Source organism: Pomacea canaliculata, linkage group LG14, assembly GCF_003073045.1.
Source record: "Pomacea canaliculata isolate SZHN2017 linkage group LG14, ASM307304v1, whole genome shotgun sequence".
Lineage (NCBI taxonomy): Eukaryota > Metazoa > Mollusca > Gastropoda > Architaenioglossa > Ampullariidae > Pomacea > Pomacea canaliculata.
In genome coordinates, this window is record NC_037603.1 from 10,679,636 (window position 1) to 10,705,854 (window position 26,219).

Sequence of the window (26,219 nt, forward strand, 5' to 3'; positions counted from 1 at the left end):
CATCACTTTTCTCCAAGCCCAGGGTTCCCAGGTCCTTGCAAGGTCCTTTTAAGTCCTTTTATATTGAATTTTCGCCGAAAGGCCTTTTAAGTCCTTTTATTTGCCATGCGGTCCTTTCAAATTCTCACACAGGTCCTTACATTTTCTCTGTGACCCTTTTAAGTCCTTTTATCGATAAAATATTACAACAAATTTATTTCCGGAGTCGACTTTGGCGCAAAATACCGACGATTTTTCGCCGCGCGTTTGGTCTACACATCTGTACAACACTAGTTGCCCTTCCGTATTCGCAAAAAACACTCTTTTTTCAAAAGGTCTTTAGAAACTTACTCTTTCTTGAACTTTGATCTTCTAGTACTACTGTGCATAGCTCTATTTCTCTCTCTCTTCCCGTTAGAGTGTGTGTGCGAGAGAGAGACACGTGAACTGACTTTTGTATTACACCAAAGAATGGCTTTCAGGTTTTGCAATTATTATTACTTACATTTCTAGAAAACTTGGAACATTAACGGTGTATGTTATCAGCGCGCTAAGGACACTTTTTAAGTTATCTAATCTAAATATGGCAGACAGGCATCAAAATTAACTCTTTGATTATTTATTACTAGAAATACATGTATTTGAGAACATAGAGAAGACCACATATTCATAAATAATACATCTTTCCGACCACACAAGAGAAAAACTTAAGCATTGATGACTGTCACTTAGGTCCTTACGAATGCATGAAAGGTCCTTTTAAGGTCCTTTTTTGGCACCATCCCTGATCCCTGGGAACCCTGCAAGCCTGGCAAAGATGTTTCAGCTGATACTGTAAAAGGTTCGTGCTTACAGTGCAAGAGGTTGTTTTGCTCGTCACGCTGACCTTTAATATGTTTTCACTGACTTTAATATCCAGGATGTAATATTGAGATGTAGCTGATTTCGTTGAAATCATGACATGATCTGTCAACCGCATACTGCTGAGTTAGCACAAAGTTCTCTCTTCGTCTCTCTTGAAACTACAATTTTCGTCTTTCGAGTTTTTAGGTATCTGCCCTCGGGAAAGCAGATAACACTTAACTTTCCGCCTGCTTTTGCCCCGAGACAGTTATGACAGTTTGTAACACAAAAGTGATCCTTTCTATCCATCTCTTTATGTTCATACGTCTCGGTGAAGGCAGACACGAACTTGTATTACTGGACTGATGGCAGGCGATTTTTTTTTTCCAGTTTACTAAAACGAGGCAGGTGTGTATAAAGCTTCCGGTTTCTTCACATTCATTGTTTAGACTCGCCGAGACTTACAGCGGAGAACGCAAGAGGCTATATAGACGTTGGTCTGGGCAGACAGACAGCAGTCCACCCAGTCAGGTCCGCTTGCGCACCGGACCATTTTCGAATGAAACAAGGAATCCAAGAACGGAAGTGGTCGCCGCTGTCCCTGACGCGCGTGACACTCTGAGTCGCTCTAGTCCCCTCTCCCAGCACTTGTCCTCCTGCTTTTCTATTTTTGGATTGGTTGGGAATAGAACCGTCTGAGCTGCAGCAAAGTCACATCGACATTTGTTAGTTGTCTAATTTACAGGTCATGCTTAATTTTTATTTTTTTTAACCATCCTAAGCAAGTCTTCCGCCACCAATACAGTGAAGGTTGACTGTCCTGGGTTCAGCTCTCTTTTGTGGGTTTCTTTTTCTGTGTAATTGCTTTCGGTTTTCCCTTGTTGCATGAGGTTTCAGTGGGTTGGTTGTATTTTTTTGGTAGGTTTGACAAAGATATTTAATTACAGGAACATGTGTTAAGGTAAGAGGCGTAGGAAGATGCTCGGCTTTGAGGGGACAGACTCGATGTTTAACAGGACAGAGAAGCTTCCAGGGTTGCTTGTTGCGAGGGTCTGAACAAGAATATAAACAGTAGGTTCGCAAAAGATGTAGGTGATGTTGCTTGTGTATTTTCAGTACTCTCCGTCCACCCCCATTCTCTTTCCTGTCTGCAGAAAAAGAATAACCGAGGGAGACAATTAAATATCTTGACAGAGATTTCTTTGGTAAGCCGGCGCAGGTGGGTAGCAAAGTCTACAAACCTTTGCTTGACATAACAGCATGTTTGGAGAAATGGATTGTGGCCAAGGAAACTGTTTTGTGGAATGCTTATCCTAGAGATTGAACAAAAAAAGCCTGTTGTTTGACTTTCACAGACACTTATTTGATGGTTTGTTTCTTGGAAAGCTGTGCCTCCTGGTGCCATACCACAGTGCAGACTGTGAGAGGGGCTCAGCCATCAAAATACAATAAAGTCTTCTCGTAGAATTTGCCTTTTACAACATTTAAATGTTCTCATGAGAATAAAATGTAAAAAGGGATCACTAGCCGACCACAACTTCAGAGATGCTGTGGTGTTGTGTAAGAATAAGATACACAGAAGACTATGTAAATCCCACAGGTAGGATAGTAAATGATATTTCAATTGACTGCATTCAGTCTCAGAATAGATGGGACAAATGTGAAGTGGAAAAAAATGTTAACATTGATAAAGAGTGGTACTCAGTTTGTATATAATTTTAGTGGTCTAATGAGCAGATTTTGATATAGCAATGTGCTTTAATAAAATCCACAGATAGAACATCAAAAATTCAATTATCATTAATATTACTTATCGAGTGTCCTCGGTTATAAGTGCAGTGTGGTAGGAGCATTTGTCCTGATTCCCCACTGATACAAGTGAAACAGTTCGTGTTCTCGAAGATGGTTATTTGATGGATTTTATTGTTTTGGTTCTCAGTGTGTTTGTGTGCTTGCGCATGTGTGTGGATGAGTGCGTGATAGAGAGATGCAGTGTATTTCTAATAAACAGAGAATGCAGAAGGTACATGTCCTAAGGAATCTGCTTATCCACCTGCCTGTCTTTGTTTGTTTTGTTGTTTTTTTTTTGTGGTTTTTTTTTTAGTATTTTTTTCATTTATCCTTACATCCTGTGACGTGGACATGATTTCTGTCAAAAAAGGTGATGGGTGGGTAAAACCAACACATGAAGAAGCTTCACAAGGTGTGGCTAAGACCGAAATTGAGGACCTGGCAGTGGTCACAGGGTGGACCTGCTTCACAAACATAGGTTTGCGGACATTCTTGGTGATTGATTTTTATCTTGCCGGCTTGTTCCGGCCGGGCGAAAGTCCTTTGATCCTTCCTGCTTCCTAATTATTCGTTGTAGCATCTGCTAAAGAAGATTAGAACAGGGATGGTTTGAAGTCCATTCTGTATTCTGTGGAAGAGAAAGGAAAACAACAGAAGGGAAAATGAACGAGTGTTATCAAATAAACTTGAACTGCTTCCTGAGCAAGTAACTCCAGTGGAAGGCTCTCTCGTGGCAGCTCAAGCCATCGTCAGTTTTGTATTCTCTTTCTCCCATTTGATTTATTGATAAGGAACCTCTCCCCTCCCCGTTATTTTTTGCCTCAGGAAAGTTTAGAAGAAGACAGACCTCTTGTCTGCAAACTCATTTGCACTCTTTTGGTTTGTTCACACAACTGGCAGTGGGGGACAGGCCTACACATGACAGGCGTGCAAATGTAGGTCCTGCCCCAGGCCATGTTTTGTAGTCTTGAGCACAGCACCAGGAGACAAAGGTTCACCTGTTACTGTGCGAGGAGCACCATACTAGCAGACATGTTATGGGTCTTCAGACCTGGGGTTGGGGGAAATGCTCAGTCTCCCTCATCCTCCCAGTGATTGAGACAGGGTCCTGTACAGCAGAACACTAGCAACTCTGTCAAGCTTTGTGCCTTTCCCATCACTGTCACTTCAAAGATAGCAGAGAATAAGTGAAATGTTGGAAGCCCGTTGAAAAAAAAAAACTTCCATTTTTTTCCCCCCACATAAGCTAACTGTAATATTTAAAAAAAAATAATTTAGTGTCAGGACGGTGGACGTTGGTGTTACTATTTGCACAGAAAGGCTGAACACCTGCATTGTAGAAAACTGAATGATTGACTTATTTCTTTATTCAAACAGTCATAAGGCATTACTGAACAGTTAGAATATTTGATAAATTTGCATAATTTTTATCGAAAATAAAGATAGAAGTTGCTACTGTCGGGAAAATAAAGCAACTTGATTACGACTTTGTCAAGAGACGAAGACCGTGAGTTGCTGACAGTGTAGTTTGCCGTTCAATGATTGCTTAAATTCGGACTTGAAAATAGAGAAACTGTGGAAGTTATTTAAGTATTTTTATTTTTGAAACGAAACAATCATCAAACGCGGTAGTTGTTTGACCCTTTGATGTGGCATGAAAGAGAAGCCGTCTGTAACGAGGATGAAAGCAGAATATCTTTGCCTCAGATATCTTTGTCGCTTTCCTTTGATTGTATTCCCTGCGGCAGGGACTTTTTTTCTGCTGTGTCGCCAACGATGCATAGAGAGGGGTTTACAGTGTTCCTAGTTTACAATCTACTGTCACTGTACTAGTACAGAGCTGACGAGTAAGATATAAAATTATATATCCATGCGCATCACACTTGTCAACGATGGCCGATTGTCCTGTGGCGACAAAGAAGTTTGCAAGGCGATGTCTCCAAACACAAGTACCATACAAATAGAAAGCACACGAGAGCTTTACCTCCGCGCGAGACAGGCCTCCTCCAGTGAGGCTTCAAGATGGCCCGATGTTAAAAGGTGCAGAATGATGGACCCCACTGGCGTGCCTTCACCATTTGCTGCAATTCATCATATCCTCTCATCCCCGACTAAGAGAGAGAGATGAACTGCCATGTGCATGCCTTCTTTGTCTTGTCAAGATCACTCTGATTGAGAATTAACCCTGATACTTTTCTGCCCCCGCCCCACCACCACCACCACTACACGCCGGCATTCCGCTAGCTTCCATCATGAGTACGATGTACATCAGCGCCGCATTGACCAGAGTGATGGCGGCGGTGTGGAATTCCAGCAGCCACGCCCGCCCGTGAGTGGGTCAAGCTTTGCTTTCAAGCAGAAAGCTGCTTTTCTGCAGGGTGAAAGGCTGTCACATTTGGTTATCTCGCATCTTCATCATAATCTCCATTACTAGTCAGCACACAATGACAAGTGCGAGGAGTATATCCAGGGAATCGGATATATTTGTATGTCAAAACTAAAGGGGACTTCACCAAGCATTGTCCCATCCAACGATAGTTTGTTGATCATTTTGGATTGTATCTTGTGAAACTCTCCATGAAACTTAAAAAGGGCTGATAGCTATATTCCATAGTCTCTTCTTCCTCCGGAAGCTGGTCTTTCTTGTTTTCTTCGGTTATTTTATGGATCCCATGTGGAAAACAGGCTGTCCTTTTCGTTTATGTTTTTACAACAGTTTATGGGTGAAGGACAAGAACAGTTTACATCGTGTTGTATCCACCTGCTATAAAGTTATTTGAACACCACAGAGTGCTCTTCAGATTCTATTTAACAGGCAGACACTTCTGAAAGTGAAATTCTTCATGATGATAGGCATGTGTGCGAATGAATGTAGCTCCTGTGTAAACCTGAACCATAAATGTTTGAGAGTAGATTTGGTGCAGTGAATATGAATATGTTGTGGTATTGTTGTTTTGCTTCTATATAGAGCTGCGTCTTATTTCCCTCTGGGATAAATAAAATTAAATCTTTAATTTTTCTCAAGATTCGTTATCCTTGCAGTTCAAGACGTTGCAACGTTTGAGACATTAGTGATATGAAAGGAGTCTTTTGAGTCTGATATGTGTCATCATTATGGTAGTTTTTTAAAGGCCTAGTAGGAGGCAATTTTTTAAGACTGGATAATCAGTGCAAGATACTATTTATCCAACTCTGATAAATGCCATCCCTCCCCCTCAAAAAAAAATAAAAAAGATCTGTTCTTGATATAAATACCTACAAATATCACAGTGCATTGAGTGAGGTCAGCAACACGACAGAAATTCTTGCGTAGATACTCTGTGAAGGTTTCAGTCAGTGGGAGAACTGGGATCATATGTTAATTAGATTATCTTTGTACAAACGTGACATCATGAACGGAATCTTTACAGGTGAGTACCTTGTGGAGGTATTCACCAGATTTGGGGAAGAGTATTTTCTACTGAGCTTTAAAACGAGGTACACCCCATTAAATCTTTAGGACATGCTTAGAAACAAAGTGCTCCCCACGAGACCTGTAACAGTGGACGAGCTTGAAACATTATTATGTTATAGAGAACTGAAGTTGTAATGATGGCTGATAAAGTTGGAGGCTGGGTGAGCTCCTCACCATCTGTATCGAGCACGCGTGGCAGGCAACCACAGCGCCATATATGTCAAACCTCAGGTGCGATTAAACTAGATGACATCGAAAATAAAACAGTTAACATGGAAACGTGTCCGTGAGGGTTCCATGGTTCACAAATGGCAGCATTCTGAATGCACTAAATTTCACTTTTTTAGACAGCAGTGGCTGGCCATGCCGCCAGCAATGGGGGAGAGGAGGGGGAGTGGGGAACAGGAGGAATGGTTGTGTGCTGGCTCACCACCAACACCGTGCAGCTGGTAACTGCTTGTACAGTGCCCGGAGCATACACTTGCGCAATGCTAGCACGAAGTAGGGGAGGGTCAGAGGGTCAGACGTCGGTTATAAATGTTAAATGTCAAAGTGCATTGTTCAAGACCGTCTTGAAGTGGGCTAACGGCGTATGTGAAATGGCAGGGAATGCATTAGTTTTTTTCCTTCTGGCAGTATTCGGAGATGTGGAGGAAAGGATGTTTGGGTGAGACTGGTATTGGTAGCCAGCAAGAGGTTCCAGTAATGTTAACGGTTTCTTTTTAAAACTGCTTTGTTAATGTGCACATTGATGGACATACGGTAGCCATGATGTGCAGTGATGCAGACAGTGAGATGCTCACAGTGTCTCTGTCTCAGGCTCTGAGAGATGTTGCATCACTAGCACATCTCCGTAGCTGCAGGCTGGAGCATGTCCTCGAGGATATCCATATACCTCTGACCACCTCTCTTGTCTTCGTGGCTATAACTGCCCCGGTCATGCCGAGTGGCACATCTGTAGTCATGCGGGTGTGTCACGGACAGCAGCTGGAAAGATAGATGTGTATACTGTCTTTGTCTCCGTTTTCCGCCATTCTCCATGTCCCCTTCCTCCTCTCCCAACCATTGCTCTTAATCTTCACACAGCATTTGCGTGTAGTCGTGTCCATGGCACAACCTGCGGGTGACTGATGACATATTGTCAGTTGTTTGTGCTCTTGTGTTTGTGGCTTGTTTGTCAGTTTACCGAGCTTGTTAGGTGTCTGCAAAATGTTCAAAGACTTCAGCTCAAAAATGTTGCGTGCGTAACAGGTCGGTGCTGTCGCTTCAAGGGAAATCTTCAGTTTAAAAAAAAAAAAAATGTTCCGTTCATGTCGTACAAAAGCACCGAGATATAGGAGCATGCACTCCGCAATTAATACAAAAACTATGTTAATCTATACACGAAGAAACAGAAAGATGAGCAACATTGAGGATGGTGGTCACTGGGTTGAACTGATGAGTGTCTGGTTTGCCCCTAAGAATAATCGTCTTTAAATCAGCTCTACACTGGTTGAAACAGTGAGAACAACCTGGAGGAACATGGGGGACGATGTCCTCGGGCGTCAACATGCACTCTCTACATACCTACGAATGTCCGAGATGTTGTGGATGAAGTAGTCGCTGACGACCTGTGGCAGCTGTTGGAGTTGATTTCCACTCTTCCCACTGTGATTTAATTGTCAACTCTGGGGGGGGGGATGTCTAGCGCCTCATTATTTATTTACATATTATGCATTTACTTCTGTAATGTAAGTGCGTGGTAAGGTGTGATCAAGTACAGCTGCTGGTGTAATGTCTGGGTACTCCTTGGCACCCAGCTGAGGTTGGCAGTTCATTTTGGCTTCCTTTGAGTCGCCTCAGCCACCTGCCGCTGACCACAGTCCCTGACCCACTGGTAGACAAAGAACTCGGTCTAGACATCTTCTCTCTCTAAAATAATGTGTTTATGAAATTATATTGACGCCAATGACAGAGGCGCCAAAACTTGTTTGTTGACTTTGATTTGTAGCTATGAGCAATACATATAATTGGTAGTAAAACTTGCTTCAGTGCACGAAGTATTATCTACGACCTTCCCCTAGATGAAGGGAGAACTCTTTCAAATGTTTGTTGGGATCGAATAAACCGTGTGGATTTGCATCGTGCTCTAGCGCGTGCACACACACACACACTTTATTTGTAAAAATTTCGGAAACACGGTAGTCACAAGAGATGTTTCTTTCAGCTTTCTTTTCAAGTTTGAAATCCAAGAAAAGTCACAAACGACAGTACATGGTTGGTTGGTTGATTTATTTAGTAGGAAAGTGCTTCCACCTTGAGCTGATTTCGCATCATGGGTGAAAGGGTGTGTGTGTCTGAGTGGGGAAGGGGAAGCCGGAGTGCCCAGAGAAGACTCCGACCGTGTGACAGGTGTGACATAGAGTATCCCGAGACGAGATGTGAACCCTGAATTTCTTACTGCAGTGGTGACAAGCGAGTTTTAACCCCTACAATACCGAGACCCCGTGAGATCGGGCAAACCTGAAGGGCAAGTTGTTAGTCTGGGGCAACCGTGCGAAACCCCGCAGATAAAATTCTGGAGAATATAGAGAGGTGGCTATGTGGTAGACTAGAGAAACGTGGATATCCGTGGGGTAGGGGTGTAGAACAGCGGTGTACAACGACCTTGTCCTATACAGTCCGCTTTCTTTTCTCGAAAAAGTCGATGTATATCTGGAGTCGAACACTGCCATCAACAGTCTCTTTCCTTTCGTCTTTTTTTTTTTTTTAAACCTCTAGGGGAATCATGATGATGAGGTGATTTCTACAGGGCCTTTCCCCTCCATGAAAGTGGGGCTCAAAGCGCTTTACAAAACACCGCAGGATACATAATATCAGAAGTAGGAATCGACAAAATCCATGGGGTAAGAGGCAGAATAAATAAACTTTAAAGCAGAAAAACAGTCCACGCCCTGCACAGGCACAAATAGAACTGTCGCCACGAAGCATCAGGTCCGTAGAGGGGAAAATGTGAAGAGTGCACCATCCGTAGGTTTTAGGAACAGTTTGCAGGAAAACAATTTCATCAAGTGAAAACAAAAAATTGAAAGATGGCCAAGATGAACAACAGGCTGCAGAGACCGTTAGTAGCTGTGATGTACAGGCGGAACTAACACAGAACAATCGAAAACAGCCTACATAGCACAGACGGCAACAGGAAACACCAAGTTGAGGAGGTCCAGGGACGAGAGGAAACCAAAAGCTTCCCTCAGGTCAGACCAAGGGACATCGCCTGCTGTCTTGAATGTCCTCGGACCTGCTACAAAGTGTCGACGAGTGTCTGGACCCTGGGGAAGCTCGGTAATGTTGTCTCCGCACGACACGCAAGTCCTACAGCAAATACTTTTGTCCCACTTTGATTTTTACCGACAGGAACAGTCCCTCTTAAATTTCATACAACTCCCTTACCGCACGCCGACTGGTACTGTTTGTGGTGTAGACGTCTACCAGCGGTCGTCCACTGCACCACCATGGCCAGCGACAGCGGAGCGTGGGCCGTCGTCTGCGTGATGCTGCTGTCGCTGTGCCGTGATCACGTTTGATCAAACGTGGGCGCCATTAGCCGCGGTGCACTCGTGATATGCCTCAAGGGATGGCCGTGCGTGACAGGCAAGAAAACCGTGTTCCGACATGTGACGACGGCGAGCTTTGCTTGCAGCTCAGCCACTCCCCTCCCCTCACCACCACCCCCTCTGATTCCACTCATGAAGGGTGGAGGTAGGGCGGGGGAGACCCTCTGGGATGCGTCTGCATCAGGTATTCTTGTTCTGCATCAAGTCTTCTTGTGAGTTTGAACAGGGGCTGGGGGAGATTACCTGCTATACCGCTGTGGTAGGAAACTAGGCGGAGTTAAAGAAATGTGTGACACGTTTAATACTCAGCCCTGAACCATAAATAATCTCTCCAGAAGTTTCAGATGTGATCGCCAAGGAGTCATCACCCTGTTTGTGTCATGCTGATGGTAAAACTACACAGCATTTTAGTCCTATAGGGTATAGGCTTTTGTAGAGAGTACATAGTCATTGAAATATGAAGTAACCCGTTCTATACACCCCTTACTGAAAATTTCATCCACTTAAAATTTTATTTTAAACTCATTTGTGGGTTGGGTATAATCTTTTCTTATTTTACTTGAGAAGTGCAACCACAGCTAGAGGTTTTACAGTCTTGTGAGTACTGGAAAGGAGAATTCAATTTGTAAAATCCTGATAAAGAAGATATAAACTAGACATTTTCCACATTCCAACAATATATTGTTCACTTTCTTTTGCCAGTAACTTATTGGTTTTAAAATGTGTGTAGTAACCCAGATCTTTGAAAACTAAAACAGCGATTATCATAGTCTGCAGTTAAGTGCTTCAGCATGACTTCAGATGCCAATAATCAGAGGACTTTTATCATAGAAAAACATGTAACTCAGGAAATAAACATTCTCATGTGAACATCACCCATACTCTGGCACTGTATGCATTATGGAGAAGTGTTGACACAGAGGCTTAGCCAGACTTTGTAAAAATAATTGTATTTCATCCTTATGTGCACGACATGGCTCATACCTACTGGAGCATAAGTAATTACATTTTGTTCCATCTCTGCAGAGTAGCTGGCGGTGCCTGTATATAAATCATTTTTCTGGCCAGGAAATGCATTCTGTTGAGATTTGATGTCAAGCGATAGTCAGCACAGAACTGTTTGCTATTTTATTGCAAGTTCTATTCGTGGATTTCATACTGGACACAACCAGTAGCATACAGCTTGCAGCATCGTCTACTAGAACTTGAAGGTTTTGTGGATAGCTTTCAGTGCCCAGGTGTTAGTGATGACTAATTTTGGGAAAACAAGGTTTGTGCTAATTACTGTCAATGTTTTTGTGGATAAGATAATTGTAATGAGAGAATTTTGTGAGGAATAAATGTCTTTGAGGAAATAGCGTGCTTTTATGTATCAGAGTTGAACTTGATTTAAAGCAGCCATTGACTTGAAGAGAGTTTGCTTGTCAAACATGATATCTATCTCTAAAACTGTTTATGCAAATGAATTGTTCATGTGAATCAAAGCGAAGTGCTATCAGACGTCCTATTGATGACAACAACCTATATACTGACTAAAGATATTTAAATATCACATGAACAAAAATTGTGAGAGGTAAAGATGTGTACTAAATAGAAAAATCTAGATCAGTAAAAATAAAGTAAAACCACAGAACAAGAAATTTAGCTGAAAAGCATCCTAACAGAAATATGAATGTCCTTTTGATGCCATCTTCAGGCCTTAAAATGCATATCCATTGTATATGTGTTTATGTACACAGTAGTACCGCTACATACAAGTTTAATCTGTTCCACAACCGAGCTTGCATATATAAAAATCTCGTATATTAAGACTACTTTTCCATATAAAATAAAGGAAATAGGATTAATGCGTACCAACCCTCCCATAACAGCACAATATTTATTTGTAAATATGGTACTATATAGTGAAGGTTAATGACACAATAATATAGATAATAAAATAATAAAGAATATGTTCTATTTATCAGTCTTACCTTGGAGAAGGTGAGGACTGTCGATAATGGAGGTAGGCAGATGGCTGGAATGGAGGGAATTAGAGAGCAGACGGGTGGTGAATTAATCAGCTGATGAGACAACACTGGTTACACTGTTTTAAACTTGAAACATTTAGATTTTCACTAAGACTAGGGTCCTTTTTTTCATTTTACTTTAAAAAAATTGTTTTTCACTTTTCATAACTTTTTAGCTTAACCCAAAGTTAAATGCTATGACTTTATTCATCTCTTGCTTTCGTCTGTTTTGGCCCACTCTCACTTCGTGCACTATCAGAGCAAGAGATGCCAAGCACTTTAGACTACGACATATAAACGACACAAACTTGTAAATTGAATTTCTGTAAGAACAAAATGTCCATGTATTTTTGCCTCGTATCTGGATTTACTCCTATAAAGGTTCACTTGTATGTGGAGGTCTTACTCTGTGTGTGTGTGTATATACACACACCCATTTGTAACTTACTGTCTGGATGAACAGAAAAAAGCTGATTTTAATTAAACATTTGTGGAAGTTATGATCATAAAATTTAGCAAAATTTGCTTACTAAACAAACAGTATTGAAGAGTATGTGTTTAGTAATATGACCAATTTTCAATGCGGCTCTCATTACAAAATGCATAAAATGATAATCTGCTTCATTTCCTTCCTTGTGAATCAGTTGAGACGGACTCAGCGTAGTCTGTAGCATTTTGTCGGGCAATCACATGTAGTTCCTAGTTAACAGGAAGCACGAATTATGGATGAAAGCCTGTCAGAGCACTGTAGGTCTGTCATAAGTAATATATTCTAATTTTAACATTTGCAGTTATCATTTACAGCACTTGAATTGTGAACTGAAAGCTAATATTGAAATGTGTTAAAATGAAATGCTAAAAGCTCGTTAAAATCTACTTCAGTTGGTTATTGATAAAGTGTAGCCATACATGTAACTTGTTATATTTTTGTCAATATTTGTTGGGCATTGAAAGATAGCAGGTACGGTGGTGCAAGCTTTTGACTTCAAAACTTTGTGCTTGCTTATCAGTTTACTTTTTCTTCTTTGCTCTTATAGAATTGCCAGCTTTTCAGAGTTGTCAACAAGCTTGGAATGTATTTTGAAGACACCAGTAATCTAATGTCTGAAAAACTTTTGAAAACTTTTGCTAGTTTAAATTCCAGAAATAATTCCAGTTACAGTTACCCTCTATACATGATAGTAAATTAATCTAGGTTTTAGAAAGTCAGAGCTAAATTAACTTTCCTAGTGTTGAAGGGTGTGTACTTTTTTAATTTTGAAAAATCAAGAAAATAAGAAGGGAAAGTTTTACCTACAGAATAATCTTTTATGATGAATGCACCTTCCTGCCTTATCAGTCATAAGCATCTGGGATTTTCTACTGTTTTCTTTTCTGTTTTCAGAGTGTTCAAGAAAAGCAGTCCTAATGGCAAGGTAAGACAGAAGAGTCTGGCAGACATCAATATTTATTTTATTGCTCAGCATTTTGTCTTTCTTTTTTTTTATAAATTTATGACAAAGTTTGATTCTGCAAATCTATAGTAAGAAAAATAAAAGCATTTCTACAGTGTTTGCAAAACTAATATCTATCAGGTGTATCCAGCACTCGGCTGATGTGCATAAGCGAACTTAAACATGAACTTAAGCTTAAGTTGGCTGACTTAACTTTAAGTACAGTAACTCGGTGTGCACAAGACAACTCAAGTCCGCTAAGTACAAAATTTCTTAATTAACTTTTAAGACTGCCCTCCCCCCGGACTTAATAGATTTTATGTGACAGACATACCTAAACTTTTATTGTTCTGTGTTCCTCAATTGACACTTTTTTGGTTGTTGTAAATGTTATATTTGATGTACTCACGTGATTTAATTTATTTTGGATCTCTCCATTATGCACAAGAATTTATGTGTGCATATTTATGTGATGTGCGCAGATTACGACATACCTTGGAAAGAGGGATTTCATAGACCATCTCACACACATTGATCCTATTGGTGAGTTGATCTGCAAAAGTTAACTTTTGATGTTAACAATTGCAATAAGTTTTGCAAAACAAAATATGCGCCATAGGCTATCCTAATTTTATAAAATGGTACCTTTGTACAACGCAGTAGCTCAGCCATCAAGCAGCCTAACAGTGCTAGAGATATCACAGCATCCACAAGACAATCACAGGAAAAACAATGCAAAAAAGACAAAAAATGTGGTTAATTAATAATGAACACATGATAGTAACTGCGAAAACCTACCTTGCAAACTTTATATAATGGACTCATCCTAAATCATGATGTACAATGTCTTTAAATTGCATAATAGATCACCTGATTTACCTGATATGGGACTGTATGTCTGTTTCAAAGTTTCATGCACTAGTGAAATGAGAAATGGTGCATTTGTGTAATCAGATGCTTTGTGAATATAAACTGGCCCCATGCATGTCACATAGAGATCTTCTCTTTTCTGATATAGAAGTAATTCGTTACAGTTGGTTATCTGCTGTTGGCAAGACAACAGTCACTGAGCTATTTAGGTGCTAAATGAATTTTCTATGAAATATAGAACATGTTATTTCAGAATTGTGCACAACGTGCATAACCGATGACAATACTGTATATAATGGCTGAAACTACATTGAGAAGAAACATTTTGTTGACACTTGTACTATAAGTGTTTTTTTAAATATCAATACCACTTTGCTTTATACTTGTACTTATATTCAGCTTAACTAACTTCCTGCCTAGTTTCAAACTGGGGGAGAATTTTAAATGATGTTTATTCTGAATATTTTATTCATGTCATTGCTTTGATCCACTTGACCATATTAACTGGAATGTTTTAACTGAACATCTCAGTGATCTTATATTTAAGGGATAACAATACTGAAAGTGCGTCATAATTTATTGATAAAAAGGTTGTTTTGAAAAGGGACAGGATTGGATTTCAATCAAGAGGATGTTTTGTGAAAAGTTTTTAAATGTCAGGTGTGTTCTTATGAACTGGTTAACGCCAGCAGGTGGTGCGGCCAGTGAGCATATTCAGAAGGTCAAGTACTGTTGTCTCACCTTGCTTAAGAAGCATTTAGGAATTGGTAGTGAAGGCAACAATGGATCTAGAAAATCTACTAATTCTTGTCTTTGTTCTCAAAGCTTCGTCTACTAATCTTGTTTTCGTTTTATGCTTTATCTGCTAATTTTTGTCTTCGTTTTCTGTGCTTCATCTGCTAATTCTTGTCTTCGTTCTCAGAGCTTCATCTGCTAATTCTTGTTTTTGTTTGTATTCTTCGTGTACTAGTTTTTGTCTTTGTTTTCTGTGCTTCATCTCAATAAAACCTTCCTGGGGGCATTAAGATTCTGTTCTGTTTTTGTGTGTTCTAATTTTAATCTCAGTTTATACAAATAAATATATTTTCTTGCAAGTGCATTAAGCAAAAGTTAGACCTACATATGGGAAAGAAGTAATGCTGGTGTATATTCCTGAAATAATACTGCTGCGGTTCTGTGAGATTTGAACGAGTCCATATGCTAAAGATGAAATCATTTAGTATTATTTATCTTTTCAAGATAAATGTAGAGAATACTAATTTGTAATAGCATACTCAAAGATAAAGGCATCAGAAAAGATTGCAGCAGACAGGATTAGCCATTTCTCTGCCATGTGTTTAAACAGATGTATTGACTGTTCTTCCACATAACAGATGGGGTTGTCCTTGTGGACCCAGAATATCTGAAAGACCGGAAAGTTTATGCTCACATTTTGGCTGCTTTCCGCTATGGACGCGAAGATTTGGATGTTTTGGGGCTTACATTCCGGAAGGATCTGTACTTGTCATCCATGCAAGTTTATCCACCTGTGAAAGACCATTCAGAGCCGAAACCACTGACACGTCTTCAGGAGAGACTGATCAAGAAACTTGGACCTAATGCCTACCCCTTTTACTTTGAGGTATGCTGTATGTAAGCCTTTTGAGTTCTCTGAGAAATGTCATTCATAAATTTTGCACTCACCATCTTGACCGACATGAAGTACTGTGTTGTGGTTTGTAAATACTGCTTACAGGATGGATGGAGCAGGCTGGGAGCAAATATGAACTATGCATCGTTCATCCTGTCATAGGACATTCTATAGACCAAATGTTTGCATGTTCTGTTGCATGCACACACAGTAAAGCAAAACCATAATCTCTTCTTCTTTACACAACTCTTATGACGCTTTTATATGTGCTGTGTACCAACAAGCTTAGTACATCATTCTAAATATAATTATTTATTGGTGTCCCATTTTTAAAAAGCTGCAGACCTGCAGATATTAAGTATTATAAAAGATATTATAAAACAGTTGACTGTTATACGTTTTAAGATGGAGTTGTTTGGGGTTGGTTGATGGATGGGGGAGGGGACAGCAAATTTACAAGTTCTGGCTCCCTAAATTCTAAAATAATTGCCTGTTGAGAGAAATAAACACAACTTTAAAAACCTGGAAAACATTTTTTTTAGCATGTCTTGCAATACAGTAAAAATATTGTAAGAAATGTAATTCTGAAAATTTATAAATGAAGATTTACAAAATGAGTAAATTACAGGAGTTGTATAAACCATGTTGTAAATTATGTATTTTTTTCATCTGCAGCTGCCACCCAATGCTCCAGCATCAGTCACTCTACAGCCTGCTCCAGGGGACACTGGGAAGGTGTGTAGTCTTGTCAGCTACAGCTAACCTTATTATTGTCTTCTATTTTCTACATCTTGTATGTCATGGTTATTAAAACTAAGGAACAAGATAACATTATGGCATGAAGACTGAAAATGCATGTGTAATGGTTGTGATCAGATGTAAAATTCTATAATTAGACTGTGCCAGAGCCTTGGTGGTCACTTTTATACGTAACAGAAAAAAATCTGCATGGAATATTTTTTAGTGACATGAATATTATTGTTAGGGAACTCTTTTTATGTGATCTGTGTGGTTTGTCATTTGTTCTTTAATGTATCTTCCCCTTCTTTTACCCTGGGGGCGGTCATAGTACAACGGTTAGCGCCTGTCATCAATACAGTGAAGGTTGGCTGTCCTGAGTTCAGCTCTCATCTCAGGCACACTGTTCTTTCTCTATATGTGACATCTGTTTACAGAGCTGGCTGCCTTTCCATGATATAGCCTTAGTTGCTGCCTCGGCAATCCCCCATTCCCTTTCTCACCCTGCACATGTGATTCCTATTTTGTTTAACAGAAGATTTCACTTTTTGTGATACTGATTTGTGAGATTTTTCATTGTTCTTTCCCTTTACAGCCCTGTGGTGTGGACTATGAACTCAAAACCTATGTTGCTGACAATGTGGACGAAAAGCCTCATAAAAGGTCAGACACCATCATTACTATATTACTATTTTTTTGATTGTCCTCTGTATAGATTAGTAATGTCAAAAACAGAGTTACTTGCTGTTGCTCTAGAACTATTGGCTTGGTCTTTAGTACTGTTTGTGTCTAAACTAGCATAACAGTTTCTGCAAATGTATGTGTTTAAATGAGGATGCATGTTTGTAAGTTTGCATGTTTTTGTAGATGTGCATGTGTGCATCTGATTATAAGAAGGAACAAGAGGAAGCAAAAGACAAGGATAAAAGAGAATTTCTGTTCAAATTTTACTTTTTATTGACCTTTCTGTATCTTGTAAATGATCACTCACGACAACAGGAACTCTGTGCGACTGGCAATCCGCAAGCTGACCTACGCTCCAGAGGAGCCGGCACCGCAGCCAAGTGCTGAAGCTGTAAAAGACTTCATGATGAGTCCTGGCAGTATTCGCCTGGAGGCCTCTCTGGACAAAGAGGCAAGTCAATTTAGACATTTGTTTATCAGCATCTTTGTTTGTCAAGACACACAGTAAAAGAAGCAGTGTCCACAGCATCAATCTCCCTCTGAGGTACCCTGAAGGAGTCTTTGCAGAGAATATTGGCAGGTCACATGGCCAAACCAAAAACCAAACCAGCTTGTGCTGCTTGACTTTTGGTACAAGTGGTTCCTGGTGTCTTATGAGTGTGGCGACCAGGCTTAATACAAAATCATTATTTTTATGTTCTCTGTACAAGACCCTCTGTTGATGAATCTTCACATCACATACCATAGCCTTTTGTGACATACATAAAATTGTAAAAGATAAGTAAATCTGACATTTTCAAGTTGATTTTTGTGGCTGCTATGGTAATCTGTCATTTCTTTCCTTTTGGTTGCAGAAATATTACCATGGCGAGAGTATTGCTCTCAATGTACTGGTTGACAACAACACCAACAAGACGGTCAAGAAGGTGAAATTGTCAGGTGGGTGTTGGTTGCAAATGTCAACAACTAGCGTTAATTTTGCAATATATGTTGAGGCATTCTGTGTGGAAAATGTTACTTGATTTATGGACTAGTTGGAGTTTTACACCATGTCAGCAGCTGAGGCTGTCTCATGATTTAGGACTAAATATTTGAAAATCTGTATAGCATTCATTATAATTTATAGAATAGTTTGATTTTATGTATCTAAGTGTTTGGTTTTTAACAAGGAAAGAACAAAAAGAAATTGTTTACAACAATTGTATTTTTCCTGCTGCAGTGCGCCAATTTGCTGACATTTGCCTCTTCTCCACTGCTCAGTACAAGTGTACGGTTGCTGAAATGGAGAGCGAGTGAGTGTCAGCACTTTTCTGCATAAACTTTTAATTTACTCATGATCATAGAAATCATCAGTTGCATCCATTTTTGTTTGCACAGTTATCTCCAGTATGTACAGACTGTTTTATTTTAATTAATTTTATACAGCTTTTTATTTTCAATTTTTCTTTCTGTACAACATCATGCTTCTTTCCTTCAATCTCTTATTTGAAGAATTTCAAATTGTCACAGTTTGCAGACTGTTACACACTTTTGGAAATGCGTTTCTTGATAGTCTGTTATGTACAGCTGTTACAACGGACATTTATCCACAATATTATAAAGTATTTTCATGTTCCTTGGAAACAGTGCTTGATAATGGCTGATACAGTGTTCGTTTGCCACTTGCTAATGGCAGCGATATTAAAGGCTGTATCAGTCATTTGATTATCTTGGATAAAATCATTTATAATAGATTCTACTTTTCTTTTATGACTTTGAAAGAGAGGGATTCCCTATTCAGCCTAGTCAGACTGGCTTCTGTAAGGTGTACCACCTATGCCCTCTGCTTACCAACAACCGGGACAAGCGTGGGCTTGCACTAGATGGCAAGCTCAAACATGAAGACACAAACCTCGCTTCCTCCACCATGTAAGTTCTCTCCCTTTGGCTTTCCTGTCCTTACTCCCTCATGTCAGCTGCTAAGTACTCTTGGATTGTTAAACTTAATGCTGTCAAATATTTATCATGCATTGCTGAATCTTGTGAAACTTTTGTACAGTTACACTGTGTAGAAGAAAATTGATATTGTGAAAAACTGATTGTGCTTAGGCTTCCAAGCAATTAATGTGGAATTGGAAGGATCTAGCTCTAATTAGGTTTTTCTCTTATACAGTTAATTATATTTCATATTTGATCGCGGTTGAGAGACAAAATTATTAATTACAAAATGATGTTTTTGCAGAATGACAGAGAAGAGTCAAAAAGAAAACCTTGGCATCGTCGTATCATACCGCGTAAAGGTCAAGCTTATATTGGGCTTTGGATCCGGGTAAACAAAATGATAAGCAGATATCTGACATAATATATAAAAATCAATGAGAGAGTTGGATCATGCATTTGTGTGTCTGTATGTTTATGTAGGTCCATACATGCATGAAGCAAATATTCAGCTTTATCATTGGTAGACATATTTGGCATCTTCAGATCTTGCTATGTAAGCTGTTTCACCATCATCAAAAAAACTTTGACTGTTTAGCGTTGGCACTGTGAGTGTGAGGGAGTGCACGTGCTTTTCTGAGTGTGTACTGTAAAGTACATCTAGGTGTTTGGTGAGTTAGAAGGATATCTGTGAAAGCAGCTTGGTGGAACTTCAATTTGAGGAGGTAAAAGGAAAATATATCTATGCAATAAAATGCACACAATGATTCTGTGATTAGCTGTGCTTCTATTTTGATGCTGCAAAGGATGTAGTAGTGAAGTTCTCTGCTGTACTTGTCTGTTAAGGGATCTTTCAGTTGAGCTGCCATTCACCCTGACCCACCCTAAGCCAATTGAGTCGCCACCTCCATCGCGCCCTCCCAGCATGGTGCCACCTGAAGTAGAAACACCTGTGGATGCCAACCTCATCAAGCTGGATACAAAGTATGTTGATGTTAATGAGGATTTGTGTTTGTGCTTGCATGCACATATCTGCAAGTGGTCCTTTTTGGCCATGTTTGTTTTCCCTGTACCATTTGTACTATTTGGTATGTAATGTTTTAAAAAAATCAATATAGTTTTAAGCAAACTTGTTATCAGGTCTTAAGATTAACATCTGTTAATTAATTTTATTTTTGGGGATAATTTTGAGTAACAAGAAAGTTTTAGGGATTTGTGGAAATAAAAACCATTTCATTTTCTTTTCAGTGGTGAACCCTTCTATGCGGACAAAGATGATGATTTCATTTTTGAAGATTTTGCTCGTCTTCGACTCAAGGGCCATGAGGGTGATGACACAGAGGCTTAACTGGCCCTACAGCAGCGTGAAAATCTTGCAGTTTCCATGCTTAATTATTTCTCTCACAATGGTGTCCACGGCAGCTAGTTTCGATCATGGATGAAGTTTCAGGTGGAACCATATTTTGAAGGATTTGTTTCCATGCTCACATTCAGTGTTTAGTTCCTAACTGATGTGATGATGTCTTCCTTTGCCAGGAAGTTGTTGCAACAACATATACCATTATCTGCAGATTACATCCCAGTCATTTCTGTAATCAATGCTGCTTTTCATTGATTCTTTCCTGCATGGTTGCTGCTTGATTGTTATGGTGATGGTGTCCCAGGTAACCGCATTGTGATGTGGGTGACTACTGTGGTTTTTTTTAACTGTGGTCGTATCCGTGGAAACTGGTAGATTTGCTACAATGACCAGACTACTGTAGCGGTGCTGGGGAAAGTAGGTAATGAGTCTGCATTCAATGTTGGCTATCCAGACTTAAACAGCTGTGTCATGTATTGTTGTGCTTATTTGAGGCTCAGAGTGGAAGGTCATATAGTGACTTTTCCGCAGCATTATGCCCCAGAATTTCATGTGCAGCTGTGGGCTTATGAGTTGTAGGTTGTTGTAGGTGTGCATTGTATATACATCGCTGTGTGATCGTAATGTAATGAGACTTTAAAAGCACCAGAAGTTGTTAAATTTCAGTCTTGATCAAGTATTGATCAAGGAGGTATTGGAAGTTATTTGCGAGGAAACATTTTTGTTGTGTTCAGTTAGCATTCTTATGGTGTAAACATATGGTGGCCCAATGTTTCTATCATGCTGCACACTAGAAAGCTTTTTAAATAGCCTTGGGTGGGGAGAGGGGGCAGTGGGTGGGAGCATGTTTCAAGAAAGTGGGAGAAATGTGTCAAGAGGTGTCAAATGGGTATCTCAGATCTGTTAGGTTTGTGTTCATGAAAAAAATATTGTTAAAAATACAATGTTGATTCCTTAATATCACTTTGAATGACCTGTAAGCTGTGTATAAATAAAATATGCTTAATGAAGTACCTCTATCCATGGTGGTCAGTGTGTCATTGTTGCTGGAGAGCTTTATATGCTATTTGCTTGTTTTGCCCGTCATATTTGATGTTTGTGATGACATTCATTTTGATCTGACAGCCTGTGAAATGGGGAGGGGGACCACTTGTTTTCATACCTTATGCTATCTTAAGATGTTTTTTTGGCACCCCACTGGCAATAAAACAGGATAAAATAAATTTGGCTTTTTGAAAAAGGCTGATGGTATTGATAATAAAAAAGATTTCTTTGCACTGTTACTCAAACTTTACGATAGAGAAATCATAAAGGGATATAAAAATGATAATTTTAATCTACACAGAGAGTATAAGCGAATGCTGCTGAAAACTGCTGACAAATTGTGAATCATTTGTAATACCTGATATTTATTAATCAGTTGAATATGTAAATCTACATAAGTTATCAAAGATTTTTGCACTGTCCTTTAAGAAAGAGGCATATTATTAATTAATATTATAATTAAAATTTTTAATTTCAGAAGTGAAAATGCTGAGCAGACTGTTATATATCACAATGTTAAAAACACTAGGTAGCATGAGAGAAGAGTCTGTAAAAAAAAAAATCAACTAAATGGTGGCAGATCGTCTTTAGAAAAGTAGTGAAACCTGCTTACAGATGAGTGTTACTCTAGGCTGCTGTTTGTCGTAACCTTTCCAAGTCCAAAAATATTTTTGGGAGGTGCACCATATGTAGTCAAATATTTTTTTTAGTGTTATGCCAATCTTGTTTTTTATGCACATGTGTTTGTTGCTAAGCTTTCAAGATTTATGCTGTTAGCTTTCATTACATCTCTTTTACAAAAGCAGTCTATAGAGTTTATATATAGCAGAATGGTCAAATGCACATTTTGTGGTAATTTTCAGTAGAAGCTGCTCAAATATGTTTTGGAAAATTAGCTTGAATGGCTTGTCCACAGTTGTCTAAATCTATAGTTACCAATTGCTCAAAAACTAAATTGTGTCTAAAATATTGGGTTTTTTTTTCCACTAGTAATTGTCTGCTTAAAATGATTTCTATTCTGGCTTGAGAGATGAAATATACACTACCTCTGTAATGTTGCATTTCATTTTCTTAGGATGTTATTAGTCCCTGTGTACACTTCATTATTCAGAAAAAGGTTAAGCATTGTAGAAAAAGTGATTACAACCAAGCCAGAATTCATCTATAGGTTGGTGGCTGTTTCCTAAAACTTGTACTAATTATACTTTCTGCACACAATTTGAAAAAGCTTCTTCGGCAATTTGACTGTGAGAATTCATTCAGTTTATGTACTTGAACCTACTGTACCAGTTCCATGCTCTAGATAGCATGGGTTGTGCTTCGGAAAGATAAACAGCAGCCTGGAGGATTTGTGGTCAGAAGTGTCAACTTCTGAGAGGTTTAGATTTTGCTGATTCATATTGTGTTTTTGCTGTCAGGAATGGGATGTAGCAAACAGCTAAAAACTTTCATCCCAAATACTCTACAAACATCTGAATTATTGTTGTTTTCCTTTTTGTAGCAAAAGCAAGTGAATTTTACAGATTTGAGAGTATTTTAATTCCTGGGAAAGGAATTTGTTCTGTAAGGGGTTAAAATAGTCTTTAATCAAATGTAATTGTTAACAGAAACTCCAGAAAGAAATATCAGTATAATAAATTTGTCCTGTACCTGTTGCATTTTGGTGAAAGTGGTGTTCCGAGTAGATTTGATGGAGAAAACAAAGAGAACTCTGGAAATCCTAATCAGGACAGTTTTTGAAATTTCTCAGAATACTTGTTGGCTTTGCATTCATGAAACATCTTAACATGGTAACATACATTTCTTCATGTAATATTCATCTTTAAGTATTAAGTACAAGTCTTGTGTTATATCCATACTTGAAATAGCTGTTACTTCGAAGTAAAGGTTTGTCTTTTTAATTGTTGCTGTTGCCAGTGATTGCAATTATTGGATCTGATTCTTACATGTGTTCTGGTTATAAGAGATATCAAGCGAGTATGGGTGATTTGTAACATTTGGCTTGACATGCATTTTTCTGTTTCATCTAGTTTCCTGCATGAAAAGCATGCACAGATGTACATGTTGTGGATTTTTGTACATTGGTATACAAATGTCACTTTGGATGATATTTCTGTGGACACAATTTTTCAGTGTCTTCAAGAGTAATCCAAACCTATCTAGAGAACTGTTTGGAGTGAAATAATAGCAGATCTTGGTTGTCCCCTAAAATGGCATCCAGGTTGAAAGTTGTGCTAGGGTTTACATTCTCTTTTCATAAGTCGTCATTTCTTCCATAGACATAGAAACTGGCAGGTGTACAGTGCATGTTGTGTTTATAATCATAGCTATGATATTAAATATTTATGTAACTTTTGTTATATTTGCATTCTCATGCACACAATTTTTCGATATAATTGTCAGATTTTACAATGTATTTTCTATTTATAGCTGTTAAGTTAGGACTGAGATAATTTGTATCTGATTTTTCTTACGCAATATTTCAGATGAATAATTTTCATGAACTAGTCATAGAAATCACAAGATAACTTGTAACAGCTAGATTATATGTTGTATCCATTTTTTCTTTATACTCTGCGTACTGGGTATCCTGAAGTAGAGTTGGTTACCCAGTCTTGATGAATAATCTTGCTTAGTTTTCCTTGTATGGCATGGTCCTAGGACTTTGTGCTCATCATTTGACACCGTTCCTTTCTAGTTACTGAAGCATGCTAAACCACATTTTGTCGCCCTTTTTAAGTTCCATCAACAGGTGCGGCTTATGTTTCTTACTATGGTGTCTTTTCAAGCCTAATGATCAAATCCTATCCACTGCTCTTGCTTTGATCATCGCAGAAAGCAGGTGTTGCGTATAAATGACTCAAGATGTGTTGTTGCATTTATAACCCCACCCCAACAGCTTTTTATGTTAGAAACATGGTTTATTTCCAAGGTAATGATCTTACCGTAAATTATCAGAAGCTGGCTGGGACATTCTTTTTTCACAGAGTAATAGACATGTGTCTAGACCCTAATGCTAAAAGATAATTATTGGGGGGTTTTATGACTGGTCTTTTTTTGTAAAAGCTTAGGAATTAGCAAAGTGTGCTTTGGTTAAAATAAAAAGTACAGCTATTAGAACCAGTGTCTTGTTCTTTGCAATATCTTGCCTCCATCCCACACTTTGACCTATCAGTACCTGTGGTGCCAGATGGTGGGTCTGCTTCTGTATTCCAACGTTAGAAATCTTCAGCTGAATCTCCACCTGCCTATGCCAGCTTACCTGGCTAATCTCCTTGTCGCCTCAGATAACAATTGTTAACTTCCCTCAGCCCCAAATCACAAATGCTGCGTATGAACCACTCCTCATCTTGCCACTGTTACCACTATGCCTGATCTATATGTAGCCGTTGTGCATCTATGACCACTCTAAACATTTGTGCAATAAAAAAATCTGCAAATATTCATGCCTTCGTCTTCTTTTATCGTAATAGATTTGCTGGCAAATTCTTAGGTTTGTAGCTATACTGCGAATCTAGTATACATACTGGACACGGGGTTAGCAGAATGTATTTAACACAATCAATTCTCCAAAGTTATTTCCTGCAACTTAAGTGTTTATTACCAAATAAAATTAAGGGTTAGGGTTATTAAAGAAAATTAAACTTTCATATGAGAAAGGACAATTCTGATAAAGTCTTTGTTAAAATCTTGCTGTTGGTACAACAGTTTGAAGGTGCGGATGAGATTCATGCCATGTTAGAAGAAGGACCTTTGTAATAGTATGACTCAAAAACAATACAAATAATCTGCAAATGAATACATTTTAATGCATTCTCTTCTTGTAGCATCTATTTCTGTACACTGTAGAAAGTGTGATGCATGGGACACTATATATATATATCTCAAATTTATTGACTAGTATTTACACACTTGAATGGATCATGCATTCCAGCTCTTGCATTTCATCAGCCATTCCTCCACAGACCAAAAGAGAATGAATAGGAGACAACTAAGAAAAGGTTCTGTGCAAACACCAAACACTTGGGTACAACAGGAAAGAGCAAAAATGAAGGTTATTACATTTGTGCTTTTTCCATCCATAAGGACGACTGAAAAATCATTTTCTATTTGTATTAGTTGACAGATCTATTCATTATTTCATAATATAGGACTATTGATACAAAAATGCTTAATGAGTAAAACATTAGCAGAAGGGCTGTTGCTAGAAACAAATTAATGGGTTGTAACTGCTTGTAGTTTGTTTTGAAGGCAACAGTAAAACCTTGAGACAGCCCTACCAATGATGAGTCTTTGAGTCACTTAAATCTTTAATTTGTTTGAATTGAATGACTTGTAACTGCATGCATCAATATTTTATTGGTGAACTATGTTATCTGGCCAGACAACTCTTTGTGAATCTGTTTCCTTAATCCAAGTTCTAATGTATACGTTTTTATAATTTGAAAGAGACAATTTAAACCAAATACTGGATCTCATCTCCTGCCTTTGAATGCACACACGTATCAGGTCTTTCTCTGAACAATTCCAACAAATTGCATCCGTGTTTATGAACCAGTACACTTCAAGCATATTCCATCTGCACAGTTATAACCATGTTGTCCCTGACGAGTTAGTCCTTCCTAGGCAGAGTCTGAGCATGCTGTCTTCACTGTACACACATAATTCTATCATAAGAAATGTGGTACAACTGCTCATTCCCAGCGAGTGTCAACAAATTAATATTTCACTGAAGTAACCTTTCCACAGATTTGTTTCTACTTTATGGGTATGTGATCCAACTTGAAAGGGATTGTGAAGAACTAAACTGGTGCAGAAGGCTGTTGTTTTGAGGCTGCTCAGACCTAAGGCTGGAAAACTCTCCCCGCTCACCA

At 38.8% G+C, this 26,219-nt stretch overlaps 1 protein-coding gene across 6 annotated transcripts in view; it reads left to right on the top strand.

The window, feature by feature from the left end:
* LOC112555961 (beta-arrestin-1-like) overlaps positions 1-24,787 on the top strand; it is a 38,754-nt gene extending 13,967 nt beyond the window's left edge. For 3 of the 6 annotated variants that reach the window (XM_025224578.1, XM_025224584.1, XM_025224582.1), the window contains exons 2-13: positions 13,054-13,084; positions 13,585-13,645; positions 15,346-15,593; positions 16,278-16,337; positions 16,936-17,003; positions 17,340-17,475; positions 17,879-17,963; positions 18,244-18,316; positions 18,786-18,932; positions 19,246-19,332; positions 19,788-19,925; positions 20,190-24,787. In XM_025224578.1, the coding sequence (XP_025080363.1) occupies positions 13,054-13,084; positions 13,585-13,645; positions 15,346-15,593; positions 16,278-16,337; positions 16,936-17,003; positions 17,340-17,475; positions 17,879-17,963; positions 18,244-18,316; positions 18,786-18,932; positions 19,246-19,332; positions 19,788-19,925; positions 20,190-20,289 (1,234 nt within the window). In that variant the 3' untranslated portion in view covers positions 20,290-24,787. Of the gene's footprint in view, positions 1-9,244; positions 9,389-10,731; positions 10,931-12,305; positions 12,421-13,053; positions 13,085-13,584; positions 13,646-15,345; positions 15,594-16,277; positions 16,338-16,935; positions 17,004-17,339; positions 17,476-17,878; positions 17,964-18,243; positions 18,317-18,785; positions 18,933-19,245; positions 19,333-19,787; positions 19,926-20,189 lie in introns of those variants that run through there. The other 3 variants (XM_025224579.1, XM_025224581.1, XM_025224580.1) reach the window with 3 other exon arrangements.
* The last annotated feature ends 1,432 nt before the right edge of the window (positions 24,788-26,219 follow it).